The 13342-nt window shown below is 36.6% G+C and overlaps 1 protein-coding gene across 1 annotated transcript in view; it reads left to right on the top strand.

Moving 5' to 3' along the window:
• The window catches only part of PRDM5 (PR domain containing 5), a 70833-nt gene extending 58171 nt beyond the window's left edge, over positions 1–12662 (top strand). The window contains exons 14-15 of the mRNA XM_009998568.1: positions 7620–7724; positions 12325–12662. Of these exons, the coding sequence (XP_009996870.1) occupies positions 7620–7724; positions 12325–12489 (270 nt within the window). The 3' untranslated portion in view covers positions 12490–12662. The remainder of the gene's footprint in view (positions 1–7619; positions 7725–12324) is intronic.
• Positions 12663–13342: the final 680 nt, after the last annotated feature.

Here is a 13342-nt window from a genome sequence, read left to right as displayed (position 1 = left end):
CACATAAATTTTATTCTGAAATTTATTCTTGCATGCAAAATAATTATTCAAAGAATAAATAACAATGTATATAGGGGTTGTTTTTTGTTGTTTGTTTTCTCAGCTAAGCCTAACAATGTGGGAATAAAGATCATCATAGTACTCTTGTAAATTAAGGGCTAAAAGGGATATTCTTGTAAATATCTTAACAAAAACAGTCCAGTCTTTTGGCCAGAGAAATTGTGAAGTAATGTAAAAGTAATAATATGACATTCAGTGAAGAAAAAGTCATTGTAGAGATTAAATCCAGATATTTTTTACCAGAGGGAGTAAATGCCAAACCTGATCCTCTGGATCAGGGAAGGCTGCTGGAAAAATCATTGTAGAAAGTTGATTAAGGTCTGGCAGCTGCTAAACTGACTACAACCTGGGTGGCCACAGGTGTCAGCTCAAACTCTGGAGTAAACAGGGAAGGTAAGCCAAAACCCCTACTGACAATGTCAGGAGAAGAAAATACCAACCACCTACTATTAAAATGTCACCTGAGTACTGATTTCACTTTCTGTGAAAGTACATGTGTTCAGTTCGTGGCTTGGTTTTGGGGTTGTTTTTTTTTCCTTAAGAATAAGAAATACACAACCTGAGAAAATATAAATGAGGAACTCATTGAAGTTTTTGATGAAATGAATTTACAGACCATATCAGCTTTGAGGAAATTACATGCATACTTCTAGTCTTACAGTGCAGTAAACTTGAGCTCTTTCCTAAAGCTTTATTCACTGCCTGACATAATATCCTCTACATAACACATAGAGAAATTATTATATTTTACTGCAATAGTATTATTAATGTTTGGAAATATGATAATTGAGAGTTACCCAAAGTTATAGTAATGTCACATTGATATTTTCATTACTTCTGAAAATGGTAGTATTTATTACCAGTTGTTAAATTTGTGACAGTGTTGGAAAACAAAATAAAAGCCATTGCAAATGTTTTTGCCTCACTTGGTTTGAACATTTCATATTTATACTTTGAAGGTATAACAGATACAAGTCAGTTTTACAGCTTGTTTAAAAATCTGATTTCTGGTGGTTTTAAGGCTGCTGGCTGTAATGCTCTAATTGCACCTCTCTGAGGTAATATTTAAGAATTGGAGAAATTACAGTGTGTTAGTAGGTACATTTCCTTTTTTCATTCATAAGTGCCTACTATTTGAAAATGCATCAATCTAAGTATGTTTTAAAAAAAGCACACAATGTTCAGAGTATATTGTAAGAAGCAGAGTGAGTTGAATGACAAGCCACGTTTTGTACCTCTGCAACTAACTTGTCCACACTTCAAGTGCTGGACCAGTGTGTGTATTTTTATATATATATATATGTGTGTGTGTGTATATGAACACACCCATATATATGTTTTGCATGGCATTGGTCAAGAGGTTGCAGTTGATGTTACGTAGCTTCTGGAGACTATCAGTACTGACAACAGTGTTTCAGAAGCTTTGTTTCCTATTCTTTCTTACTGGTTGAAGCTGGGCAGCTTGGATACTGATAGCAGTGTAGCCTCAAAATTGCAAGGACTGGTGTGATCTAGCGGCCTGGGTTTCAGATGTGTTTTGAAGTCAACTCTTGAACTCCTTAATCGCAGAGTTAATTTGTTAGTGGTGGCTGAGAGTGTTAGTCTGAAGCATTTATAAATATGTCTGCATGGGCTGCAGACACGGAAGTGACTTCCGTGTAAGGATATCCTTAAAAGCCAAGGATTCAAGACCTGACACAGTATATGTGAGAGTTAGCCAACCTTGAGTAAATTTTGAGTTTTATTTATGAATTTCATGAGAATAGGTGTAAATCATGTGAAGTGTGGAAGCTAGGCTGTCTCCTGTCGAGGATTTATCTTGAAGTTAGTGTTTCAGCTTGCTGCGGGGACAGTACAAGAAATCTGTCCTCATCCAGGTCCTGAGTTAACCAGTTTTGCCAAGGAGCTTGTTTGCAGCTTTGCACAGCCCTCTCTATTTTTATTTATTTTTTAACCTGGAATAATATTTAAGTAATTAATAAAATGCAAGAACAATATTGACATTTGTGATATCATTTTACTTGCTCTGTATTTCCCAGGAAATATTTGGGCTTAAGAAAGTGTTTCACAGAGGTCATGTTCTAGAAACAGCACACCAAGCTATTGCCAAAAAAACCCCCAGGAAAACAAAAAAAAAATATCAAAATTACACTGGATATTAAACATAGTCTTTTATGCACATGACAGTGGGTAATGACATAATACAAAGTGTTAACAGGATTTTGAATTTTTTTATTTTATTTTCTCTGTTTCTCTGATGAGACATGAGTGAGCTCCCAGACATCTGTCTGAGGGTGATGACTTTGCCAGTGAAATCTGTGTGCGTTTACAGAATACAGAAGGCTTGAAACCCATAGCACCTGTATGTTCACACTTTTTATGTGCTGTTGACTAATGATCACCTTTTCCTTGTAGAGAAAAAGTTGGCATTTTTTGTATTGATAATGTTATTTTTCCAAGAGCAGATCAACGTCTATTAATTTTTTTATTATTTTGTAGCTGATTAAATAAGCCCTTCTTCCCCGAATCTTAGGGGTACAAGTTACTTCAGTGGTTTTAAAATGTCAAAGGAACAAGAAATTTACAGATTGTGGGTAGAAAATAGGCAGAACTACTGTGGAATATAGGTTAATGGTACAGTAAAGTCCAACTAATTGCATATACTAGAGCTTTTGAAGAAATACACCTTTTTTCTTCTGGCAGGAATTTCAATGAAGATGTGTGGTTTTTTTCATTACCAACTTTATTGCAGGAATTTAAGATTTTTTTTTCAATACCCCCTCAACTGAATTGATGGAGAACTTTTCTAACAGAAACATCAGTCGTTTCTAATAAAAGTGACTTTTAAAAATTTTTCCAAAAACCTTTCACAATTATTTCAACAGAGAAGTTTTCTGTGCATGCTCTAGTTATTGGAAATTTTTTCAAGGATTTTACTTCTCAACTGAGGAAATGTGTGCTGGTGAAGAGATTGCTTATTGAGTTTATTCACTATAAGATTCAAATCCCCACTACTTCTTTTGAGTTGTAAATTCTCAGCAGCCTTTGTCTTCCTGTGTCAACATTACTTTAGTGATTTAATGCAAGTCTGGTAGTTTAAGCAGGCCTCTGTCTGTGGGTGAGCCACTTGCCATAACTTCTAAAAACCTCCAGTTGCTACAAGAACGTCTTGTTGTTTCTTGCCTGTTTTTCATACTTAAATACAAAACTGGACTCCATTACCTCACACCATCTGTGATCTTAAGTGGCTTTGCGTCTCTTCTCAATGGGGGGTGTTGGGAGTGGTGATCACCTAGCAGAAAGTATCACTGAGGTGTTTTCCCTGCCATTAATCAATCTAGTCTGTTTTTAAGAGCTAAAATGTAACTAAACATCAACTGCACAAGCCGCCCTTGTTTCACTGGGTGCTTTACTGTCTGTCTTGCTGCACTATACCTCAATTCCCAGCCCTTTAATTAAGATGAAAGCTGGTCTTTTAAAAAGAAGTGAGCAATACATTGCATGTCACCACTTCATTGGTAGTGAAACTACCCATCACTCTTCTGAAATGAAAAAAAAAAACAACCCCTGTTCCTTGACACTGGAATTTAGTGAGGCTCAAAGGTCTATTACCGCAGCTGCTGTCTGATGGGTTTCCTTCTAAGGATCGGCTTGCTTGGCCTGGCCCTCAGCATGGTCTGACTGGTCCCAGTTTTAGCTTGCTTCGGCCACCCTGGGAAGAGTTACTAGAACTGTTCTTAACTCACTTATTTAAATCTCAAGCTATTATTTATTTGGATATAATATTGTCTAGATCATGTTTTTCTTACTGTTGTCATTGAACTCTTGTAATAGTCCTGTATTCAGATTTTAAAAGCTATATGGAGATCCTCATACCAAAATAAAATAATAGAGGTTTTACCTGTGTAATCAATTTTACTAGGCTTACAGAAAAAAACACGTGCACTAGTGCTACGCTAATATACATAATGTATTTATATTTCTTAAGGGAGAGACAGGCAACTACAGCAGCAGTTAGCAGTTCCTGTATTCTGTGTTTAAGTATTTTCACCTGCCGCGGTTGCAGGATACTCTGTACACATGTTCCATCAATCTGTTAAAGATGGTGTCAAATGGCCTTGAGGATGTGTTGTGTTCTGATGTCTTTCTAATGCAAAGCACAATTTGCATAGAATCCAAGGTAGTAATTTATGATTCAGCTATTTGTGGACAGATGAAGTGGATATTGCAGGCACTTTTTTATTTGTTGTAGTTGTTAAAATGCACAATTCCTCTTAGTTTTAAGGTAGTGAAATGAAAATCATCAGAGACAGGAACTTCTAAGCTACCCTACCAGTTGTACAGTGAGGCACATTCTGGAATACCAAATCCCATTTTGGTTGTCCTTAGCCTTTCTTTGTTTAGAGGCAGGAAGAGTATAAATCCTGATTTACATATTTCTGTTTATACCTAGTATACTTAAAAATGTAGTATTAAATGACTGAAGTATCCTTCTCTCATGACTGAAGTCCTGTCTCTCATTCTTCCTGCTCCCTTCCTCATTTATATAATCAATAAAACAAAACGTGTAATTCTTTGGCTTTGCTGCCATCATGGCCTGGCAGATGCTTTTTGAACTGAGGGCAGATTTATAGTACTAAGCTCCTCTGAAGTCAGGCTTATAAGATCATCCCAGTGACCTCCTGTTTTGTTGACAATTAACAGGTTTTTACCTTTCCTTGATGTTTTAAATTTGTTATCTTTCTTCTAATCATTGGTCCCTATTGTCCTTTTGCTATGGCATTAAATTTCCTTCAGACTTATTGCTGGAGTTTTTATCTTTTTTTTTTTTTTTTCTTTTTCTATTCCCCTTTAGAGCAGTGATGGTGATGCCAAGGTTGCATCATCTTTTCCATGTTACAAATTTTGCCTTCTGCAAGCATTGTGCAGTGGAAATTGGATAGGAGGGGAAGAACAAGGAAAGAGAAAAGGCAAAGCACAGAATGGTTTGTTTTGAAGAATTTAGTCTCTTGAGAGTGATTTCTTCCTCGAAACAGACAAAAAGCCTTTTTCTCAGGGGAGGCACTTGGGACTGGATTTTACTCTGGACATCACTGGAGATTTCTCTGAAGGGGATACAAATGTGAATGAAGGGTAGGTCAGATTAGTGGGGAGAGGGGCCTGGTGTGAATCAGATTTGTGTCGGCTGAAGTCACTGAAATATACAGATGTAAGGAATCTAAAATTAGATCAAAGGCAGCTTTGGATGGTGTTTCATGCACTACATATGTGAATTTGAATGCAAATGTCAAGGGGGTGGTTAGATATATTCTTTTTTTGCCGTAGAGTATAACACAAATAGCCAAACATAACCTTGGGGAAGATACTGTGACTTCAGCTTCCCTAAGTTTATAATGACTGTCCAAAATGGAATCCTGAAGTCCATTTGTCTGAAATGAACAAGATAATCATAATCAAGTTAACTCTTCAGATACATGAACAACAAGATGATTAAAAGGGAGCAAGTATACCTGGTAGAGTGAGCAAAAATTAATATTTTAATTGGTGTTAAAGATGTACACATCATATACTTTATTTTGAACAGTCTATGGAACAACCTACACAGAGGCTGTTTTCAAAGAACTCACAAAAAATGTGGTTTATATTAACCACAATGCAAAACCAATTAAGGGGGTGTTGCACAAACCTGCTTTTCATGTGGCTTATTCATACCTTTCCTTAAAAATTACAGACCTGCTCTGTGCAGTCTTTAGTCTAGCAAAGTTCCCTGTGATGTGAAGTTTTTGGTCTAGATAGTGATTTATTTATTCATTTATTTTAAGATAAGCTCAGATCTTTTTAATGTATTTTTTTTATGTTTTACTCTGTACTGTACACAATTAAGATAATGATGAAAAAACCCAAAAGGTGGTAAATGTGTAAGGAGAATCTTGCACTGAAAGCTCATTAGTGGCTTCCCTTTTGGGCAGTTTTATTATATGTACCTAGGCACTGTGTACTCACCCTGTGTCAGTACAACAGTTTTTCTTGCATCGTACTGAAAAATACTTTAGTTTTTTCATTATTTACTAGTATTGGGAACCAAAATTGCTGGAGAAATACTTTCCTCTATGTACACAACTTATATCCTGTTTTTGTGATCTAGAGGATTCCTGCCTTTAAAAGCTGAGATGTTTCTGTCTCTGATGCTGCCTTTTCTAGGAAGCATTTCAGAAGGGTAGTCCCTTGCAACTGAAGAAAAATTAAGAAGCCAGTCATCACCTCTGCTGAGAGCTTTGTACCTACCTAGAAAGAGAGCTTGGAACTTACCCAGAACAGCACTGATGTGGTCCATGGTAGTGTGGTTTATGCTGAGTGCGTGGCAGGATTCAGCAATATATGGAGACATGATTGTCTGCTACATACTCAGAATAGAAATTATATTCCTAATTTCCTATTTCTAGGCCTAGAATTTGGAACTAAATAACCAGAGAATTTCTTCACTTCGTAGCTTCAAAACCTAACCTGAGCTGTTCCTTCTCACTTATCCTTGGATCCCATCTTATTTCCTAAGAGACCATTAAGATTACTGTCTATTATTTGCTAATTCATGGACTTAGCATTTTTATAGCCTATTGATTTTCAGTCTTTGTTTTCAATTTAATTGAGTAAAAAATGTTCACTTTAGAACTTAAGCAATACAGAATTAGGAACCACAGAAATAAGCAGGATGAGAGTGAAATAAGTAAAATTGATTCAAAATAGAGGTATCTCCAGAGCATCAAAGTTTTATTGAGGCAATCTGCAGTGCCATAATACTAATTTATTTAAATGTTGTTTTCCGTACAGTTCTTTTGTAACTTCAGGGGAATGAAAGAGATATTATGCCTTATATTAAAGTTTCTATAGCAAGGAAGGACTTGAGAGAAGAAAATCTGTACATGAGTGGTTTTCCATAGATGCCACTAATTATTATTTGATGCCAGTGAGCTTGCAGCTTTTATAACATCATGTGTTACGGTAGCTGCTAACAAATAATGCTAATAAAAATACAGATGGCTTGGTTGCCATCTGCACTTTAAGATTCTGCTGCGAATATGTGATTAACCTTCTGTCAGCACTTCTCAAAATATGTTTTTGCTCTATCACAAGCTTTCCTTGTATCCTCACTTCCACCCCTCACCTCATCCCCTGCTTGGAAACATGCTAACAAACCTGAGGTTTTTATAGATGTCTTACCTGTCTTAATGCTTTAAGCCTTTGTGGAGGATAAAGGGAAATATGTTGGGATGTTATGTTTCTGTACCTTTCACATTACAAAAAACAGACTCCCAAAATGGCTGGTTTTGAAAGGCTGGAACAGATAATTAATTCCTAAGTGGGTGTTGAAGTGGAAACTGTCAGGCCACAGCTTTCCCAGCTTTCACTTAATCATTAGAAAGTTGTTCTCTGTTGTTTTTGCTGACTGTAATCCCTTAGAGAGAATATAAAACTTGCACCATCCAGCAGGGAATTCCACTCCTTTAATGACTCAGGCTCTGTGTTGACTCACTTTCACTCCCTGTTGTTGTTTCGTACAGGAAAAGCCGTACCAGTGTTCAGAGTGTAACAAGGCTTTCAGTCAGAAGCGAGGCCTAGATGAGCACATGAGAACCCACACCGGAGAGAAGCCCTTCCAGTGTGATGTGAGTTGATCAATCCCTTTGTCTTCCTCACTTCAGTGCTGAAGCAGGACTTAATTGCAGTGAGACTATGGCCTTGTGTCAGTTGACTGTGGCATGAAGTTACACTTCATATGGTCTTTGATTGCCTAAGTAATGAAAGACCATTCAGGGAATTGCATATACCCTCTTCAGTTGCCAAGAGTATTGCACATCCTTTTATTTTATGATTTTGGATCCCTTAAGAGTTATTTTCACCATTATTAATGCCGTTTGGATGTAATGAGTTACAAATTCATACTGCTTGGGTTCCTGTATAAATTGTGTGGCAGGTTGACAGTTGAATATTAGCTTGTACAGGAAAACGTATTTAATTCAACAGATGCAGTCTGAATGCTTCTGATGTTGAATGACACAAAAAGGAATTGAGAATTTTCAATTTATGTTAGTGAATCTGGTCTGATATTTTTAACATCTGCTCATAGGTTGAGGTTTTGTGAACAATTTGTGGGTGCTGTGTATGCTTGCAGTGCTGAAAAGCAGCATATCACATTACAGTTCATAGATCATTGTCAAGTACCTTTCATTCAGCATACCCTATCCTGTATGCAAGGTATCTCACAGCTTTTGGAAGGTAGGTTGGAAGTCTGAGTGTGCAGAAATTGTTGGAAAATATTGTATTTCAGAATTACCAAATGCCATCATTTATATTGTTGCTTGAGGATTTAGGAGAAGAGCATCTGAGATGGGTATAGAATAGGTGCTTTGTTTTGTGATACTAACTCCTAATGAACTAGTCACACGGGAACTACCAGCTTTCAGTTATATCCTCAGTGGCTCAATCTGAACAGTTGAAAATTTGTTCACAAATTTCTAAAATTAGATCCACAGTTAGAAAAGCTACTTGGCTTGAAAGTTGCAAGGGTCAGCTAGTTGATCTGGCTTTTAATAAACAATCTGGTGACATTTCATTGAGAATCAAGTGTATTAACTTAATAAAAACGTAATCTACAATGTTGTTTACAAGCCAGAAGATTTGCTGTATTCTTTTGAGATAATCTCAGCCTGGCTCTGGACAGTACCTTGAGGATTTCTCTAATTCCAAATAATTCTTAATAACTTTCCATCTTTCAGATTGCTATACTATTTATCATCTGTTGGCTACCTTGCAGTGTAAATGCAATTTTTCCCACAGTGTGGATCCAATATTCATTGGTCTTGGATTCACAGTGTGCTTTTTCAGACCAATTTGGGATGGTGGTTATACTTTATTCTCCTTTTTTTTTTTTTTTTTCCTTGTTTTAATTGAAAATACACTTTCCTGCTTCAACTGTTCCCTCAATTTTCCTCATTATTGGGTAGAACTATTTTCTTAAATCATAGTGTTTCTAGAAACAGCTGTACTCTGTGTCTAGTCCTAGTAATTCTCTGAGAATTTTTATGTCCCTTCATTTACTGGAGATTTTTTCTTTTATGTTTTACATTACTGCCATGTTTCACCAAAATTATTTTTCAGAGTTAGTCTTTTGCCAGCTGCACATTGCAGAGATTTATGACTTTTTGGAGTTTGGACATAAACAACAGTTGCCTCTTCTACTCATTCATATACTATTCAGGTGCCTGCCATGGTCTGCTGCTTAACTCACGCTTGGAGAGTGTTGAAATTTTTGTTTGCAATAGTTACTCCTTATTTCATCTAGACTCTACTTTGGCAGATACTGGGGATGTTACCCAGAGCAGACCATTCCTCCAGACCTGTCTCACACATTGCACATTATCAGATGCATCAGGAGAAGTTACAGGTAAAGCAGTAGTAGACAGAGAAAAAGTTACCAATGGGAGGCATTTATTGTTGGCTCCTCAGTACTGAACATGGCTTTTTACTCATTAAAGTATTGGAAGAGTCTGTAAGTCCAATTGCTAGACCTACTAAGAATCTTTTAAAGGTGAAAAACAGGCTATTTTTTCCATGATTAGCTCTTTTATCAATGTAGTCATACATGAAGCCATACAGAAAAACGAAAGTCTTCGGAGGATTGAGAGTTTTGGTCTTGTTTCCTACCTAGCATTAGAAACAGTAATAGAAACTATTCAGCTCTTTCTTCCAAATAACTTATTGACATTTGATGTCAGAATTTTCTTTGTTTTTTAGTGCCATTATCATTTACAAACAAGAATTTCCTTTAGTGCCAAATAACTGGAGAAAGAAAACTTTAGGCTATTACCAAAAAAAAAAAGTGTTTTATGGGCTCAAGAAAAGGCTTCACTTGACAACCAATATGAAATTACAGACCAATTTTTTCTGACTATATTTTTGCTTTAAATATGCATTAGACATTGCAGTACATGATTGTGCTACATGTAAAAGTAATCTGTGTACCCTGTTTAATGAAGGTGCTACAGACTATTTATGTGGCTATTTCTGCGTCTTCAGAGGCATTTTCAGAATTTGTTAATGTCTCAAAGCTCTTAACATCAGAAAGTGAATAACTGAAATTTGGAAATATGAAATCTGTTTTTTTTCCTAGTGTATTACATTCTGTCCCCTGAAGACCAGCCTGTTTTTCACTGGGAAGCCAGTTGAACTTAGTTGACTCAGAGACAACAGATTATTCTTTGGGGGCAGAAAGGTCAGCTACTGCCAGTCCTGGTTTCTTTCCAGTACAGTGTTTCTCTCTGTTCTCCCTTTAGTTGACCCTGCACTTTTTTTCAAATGTCAGTCTTCTCCATCCTCCCTACTCAATCAAAACTTTGATAATTTTGAGGAGATTGATTAGAGTTCAAGTGCAAATTATCAAGTGTGGTTTTAAATGCCAGTCTTCCTTCTAAAAGTGAAATATGAAGCAAACTCCTAAGACGAAACAACGCACAACACAACCAGTTTTCATGCCTAAGTGCAGCACGAGGTGTATAATGCCTTTAAGTAACCATCCTGTGCATTCCATTTTCTTTTTAAATAAGTTAGGTAGCAGAACATGCCAGAGACTTAAAGGAACAGCAGGACACATTATGCCAGTTACATGAGCATTATAAATGAAAAGATGTACTTCAAGACCGTGTTATAAGCTGTTTACTTTAAAAACAAAGAGGCACGTGTAAGAGATGCAACTCATACGTATCTTGAATGTGTGTTTATCCTTGATTGGCTTCCTGACTTTCAAGGAGCATTAGTGTTTACAAGTGTGTGATAATTCTAGCATCTTGAGACTTGAGAGCACACGTGATGGTTGTGATTAAATAAATGTTATGAGTTTTGCTTTGTGTGCTCTGTGGAAGATGAATAGAAAACGGTATTTAGCAGAACCAATGTTAAGACCTGAGAAGTGGGTGCTGTAAGTGACATTCACTGTCGCATAACAAAGGGTGTCTGTTGTTTGGGTCTGAATAAGGTAATTATACATTGAGGGGAAAAAGTTGGAGGGTTATGGTGACTGTATAAAAGTCCTTGGTATTACATCATGTCATAAATTAAAAATGTTCCATTGCAACAGCACATAGTGTTCTTGTCTGGGGAAAAATTATTGTGGGTACAAAACTTGCCTCTGACAATTGCCCTTTCAGTGATCATACTGTGGTTTTGCCTTAATTAGCATAAAAAACAATTACTGCAGGTCAAGATCATCTACTTGGGTAGTCAGCTCCGTTTTTCTGTCTTGGTTTCAAAAGGAATCAATAATCATTCAGTGTTTTCATTACTAGTTTGACACTAATATGAGTTTAAAACTTCATTTTCCTAAAGAGGGGTTGCACGGGGTTCCCTGAGTTTCCTCTGTATGGAAGGTACTTATATCTGGAATGATCCTGGAATTCTAAGATTACAAGCCTATGAATGTCCATTCTTATTTGATTATATGACCCTTGCTTATTTCATTTGTCAAATTAGGAGTATGCTTTCTAATTTTTTCTATCTTTTTATTCTGGGCAATTCATGCATACAGTATGTGTGTGGAGGGAAGGTGAACATGACAATATAACTGCATGATTTCAAGTGACTTGATGTCTTGCTTACAGATTCTTAATTTTTCATTCTAACTTCTCTTGGCTGAAGTTGTTCTCAACCTTTCACTTTTACTTCAGTACAGGAATTTTTATAAGAAGTGCTTGTTTTAGCATGGCAGAGTCCCTCATCCCTCTGTCCATTTATTCAAATGGCAGAATGAAATGGACTGCTTGGAGGAAAGGAAGCAGCACACCAGACAATGTAAAAAATTGCACATTTATTTGCAGGATGTCTTCTGTTTTCTTGGCCAGGTAGAGGAAGACTGGAACAGTTATGTTTCCTCTATAATATCTACTAACCTTTCTTGCTGTCTTCAGAGCCTCTCTTTTTCTCACTCCTCCCTCCTTGGAACTCAGCAATTTGAACTAATTTTTAGAGACTTGCAGATGTCATTCTGGAAGTCAGAAAGGAGATACTTCATCTGAGGTCAAATTGACAGAGACTTATGATGTTATGTAATAATTTTTGCTGCATCCCAGATAGAATAGATTTTAAAATCCCCACAGTATAACTGGGACATGTATTGCAGGTATGTGTGGCTGTGGCTTCAGTGATGTAACAGAAAGGGGCATTAGACATGCTTGAAGTTTTAAGACTTATTTTGTCTTGTCTTCACTGCCTTAGGTTTGTGATCTGTCCTTCAGCCTGAAGAAGATGTTGATCCGACATAAGCTGACTCACAACCCCAATCGACCCATGGCAGAGTGCCAGCTTTGCCACAAGAAGTTTACAAGAAATGACTACCTCAAAGTGCACATGGAGAATGTCCATGGGGAAACGGACAGCTAATTATGGCATGTGTGAGAAGAAGGATCTTGCTTTCCAAAGTGCTTCATTTGTATGTGTACAGACTCCAGACTTCTCACCTGTCTAATAAGCATAATCAGGAGAAACAACTGTAATGTGTTCATGTGTTATTTTCCCCACTTTTTAAAATATTCCAGTAGGATAAAATCTAAAGACAGACCAGTTTTACCTGAAATAAAGCATAGTTTGAAATAAGTTGAAGATAAAAGAATTTCAGGAAAATTTTTATACTTTTTTTTTTTTAAAAAAAAAGCTTTATAGTTCACCTTCTCAATTACAGCTTTAAAAACTTAGATATTAATAGTATTGCCTGGAAATCCTGGACATCTGGAACTGAACCCTTTGCTGTATGCAACTGTATTTCTGTATCTAAGCTTCAAGACTCCATTAAAATGCTTTAATTTGAAACCATGCGGAATTTGTCATTCTAATTGACTGCTGATTGCATGCAGGCATATTTTATTCAGATCCTAATTCTGCATGTTTGTTTGAGCATGATTTTGTCTCATTTTATTTACAGCTTTCTCATTACTAGACGATACTCGTTAACTTGAATTGGTTCTTGAGATGCCAAAACGTGGGTACAGAAATGGTGGAAATCTTTCACGTTAAGTATTCCTGTATCAGCATGGAGGAGGATGTATTTCTCCTGGTACGTGAAACAATACTGAAGTGCAAACTTAGAGCGATGTCCTTTAAGTACTATGTTAATACACATCATTGTGACTGGCAACTGGAAAGATATCTTAACAAAGTAGCTTGGACAGCTACAGTTGTCTGGTTAACATGTATTTGATTTCCTGGTAAACAGCTGGTTCCCAGAGCATTTCTTCCT

Source organism: Chaetura pelagica, unplaced genomic scaffold (assembly GCF_000747805.2).
Source record: "Chaetura pelagica isolate M959 unplaced genomic scaffold, ChaPel_1.0 scaffold176, whole genome shotgun sequence".
Taxonomy (NCBI): domain Eukaryota; kingdom Metazoa; phylum Chordata; class Aves; order Apodiformes; family Apodidae; genus Chaetura; species Chaetura pelagica.
This window is presented reverse-complemented; position numbering and strand designations above follow the sequence as displayed.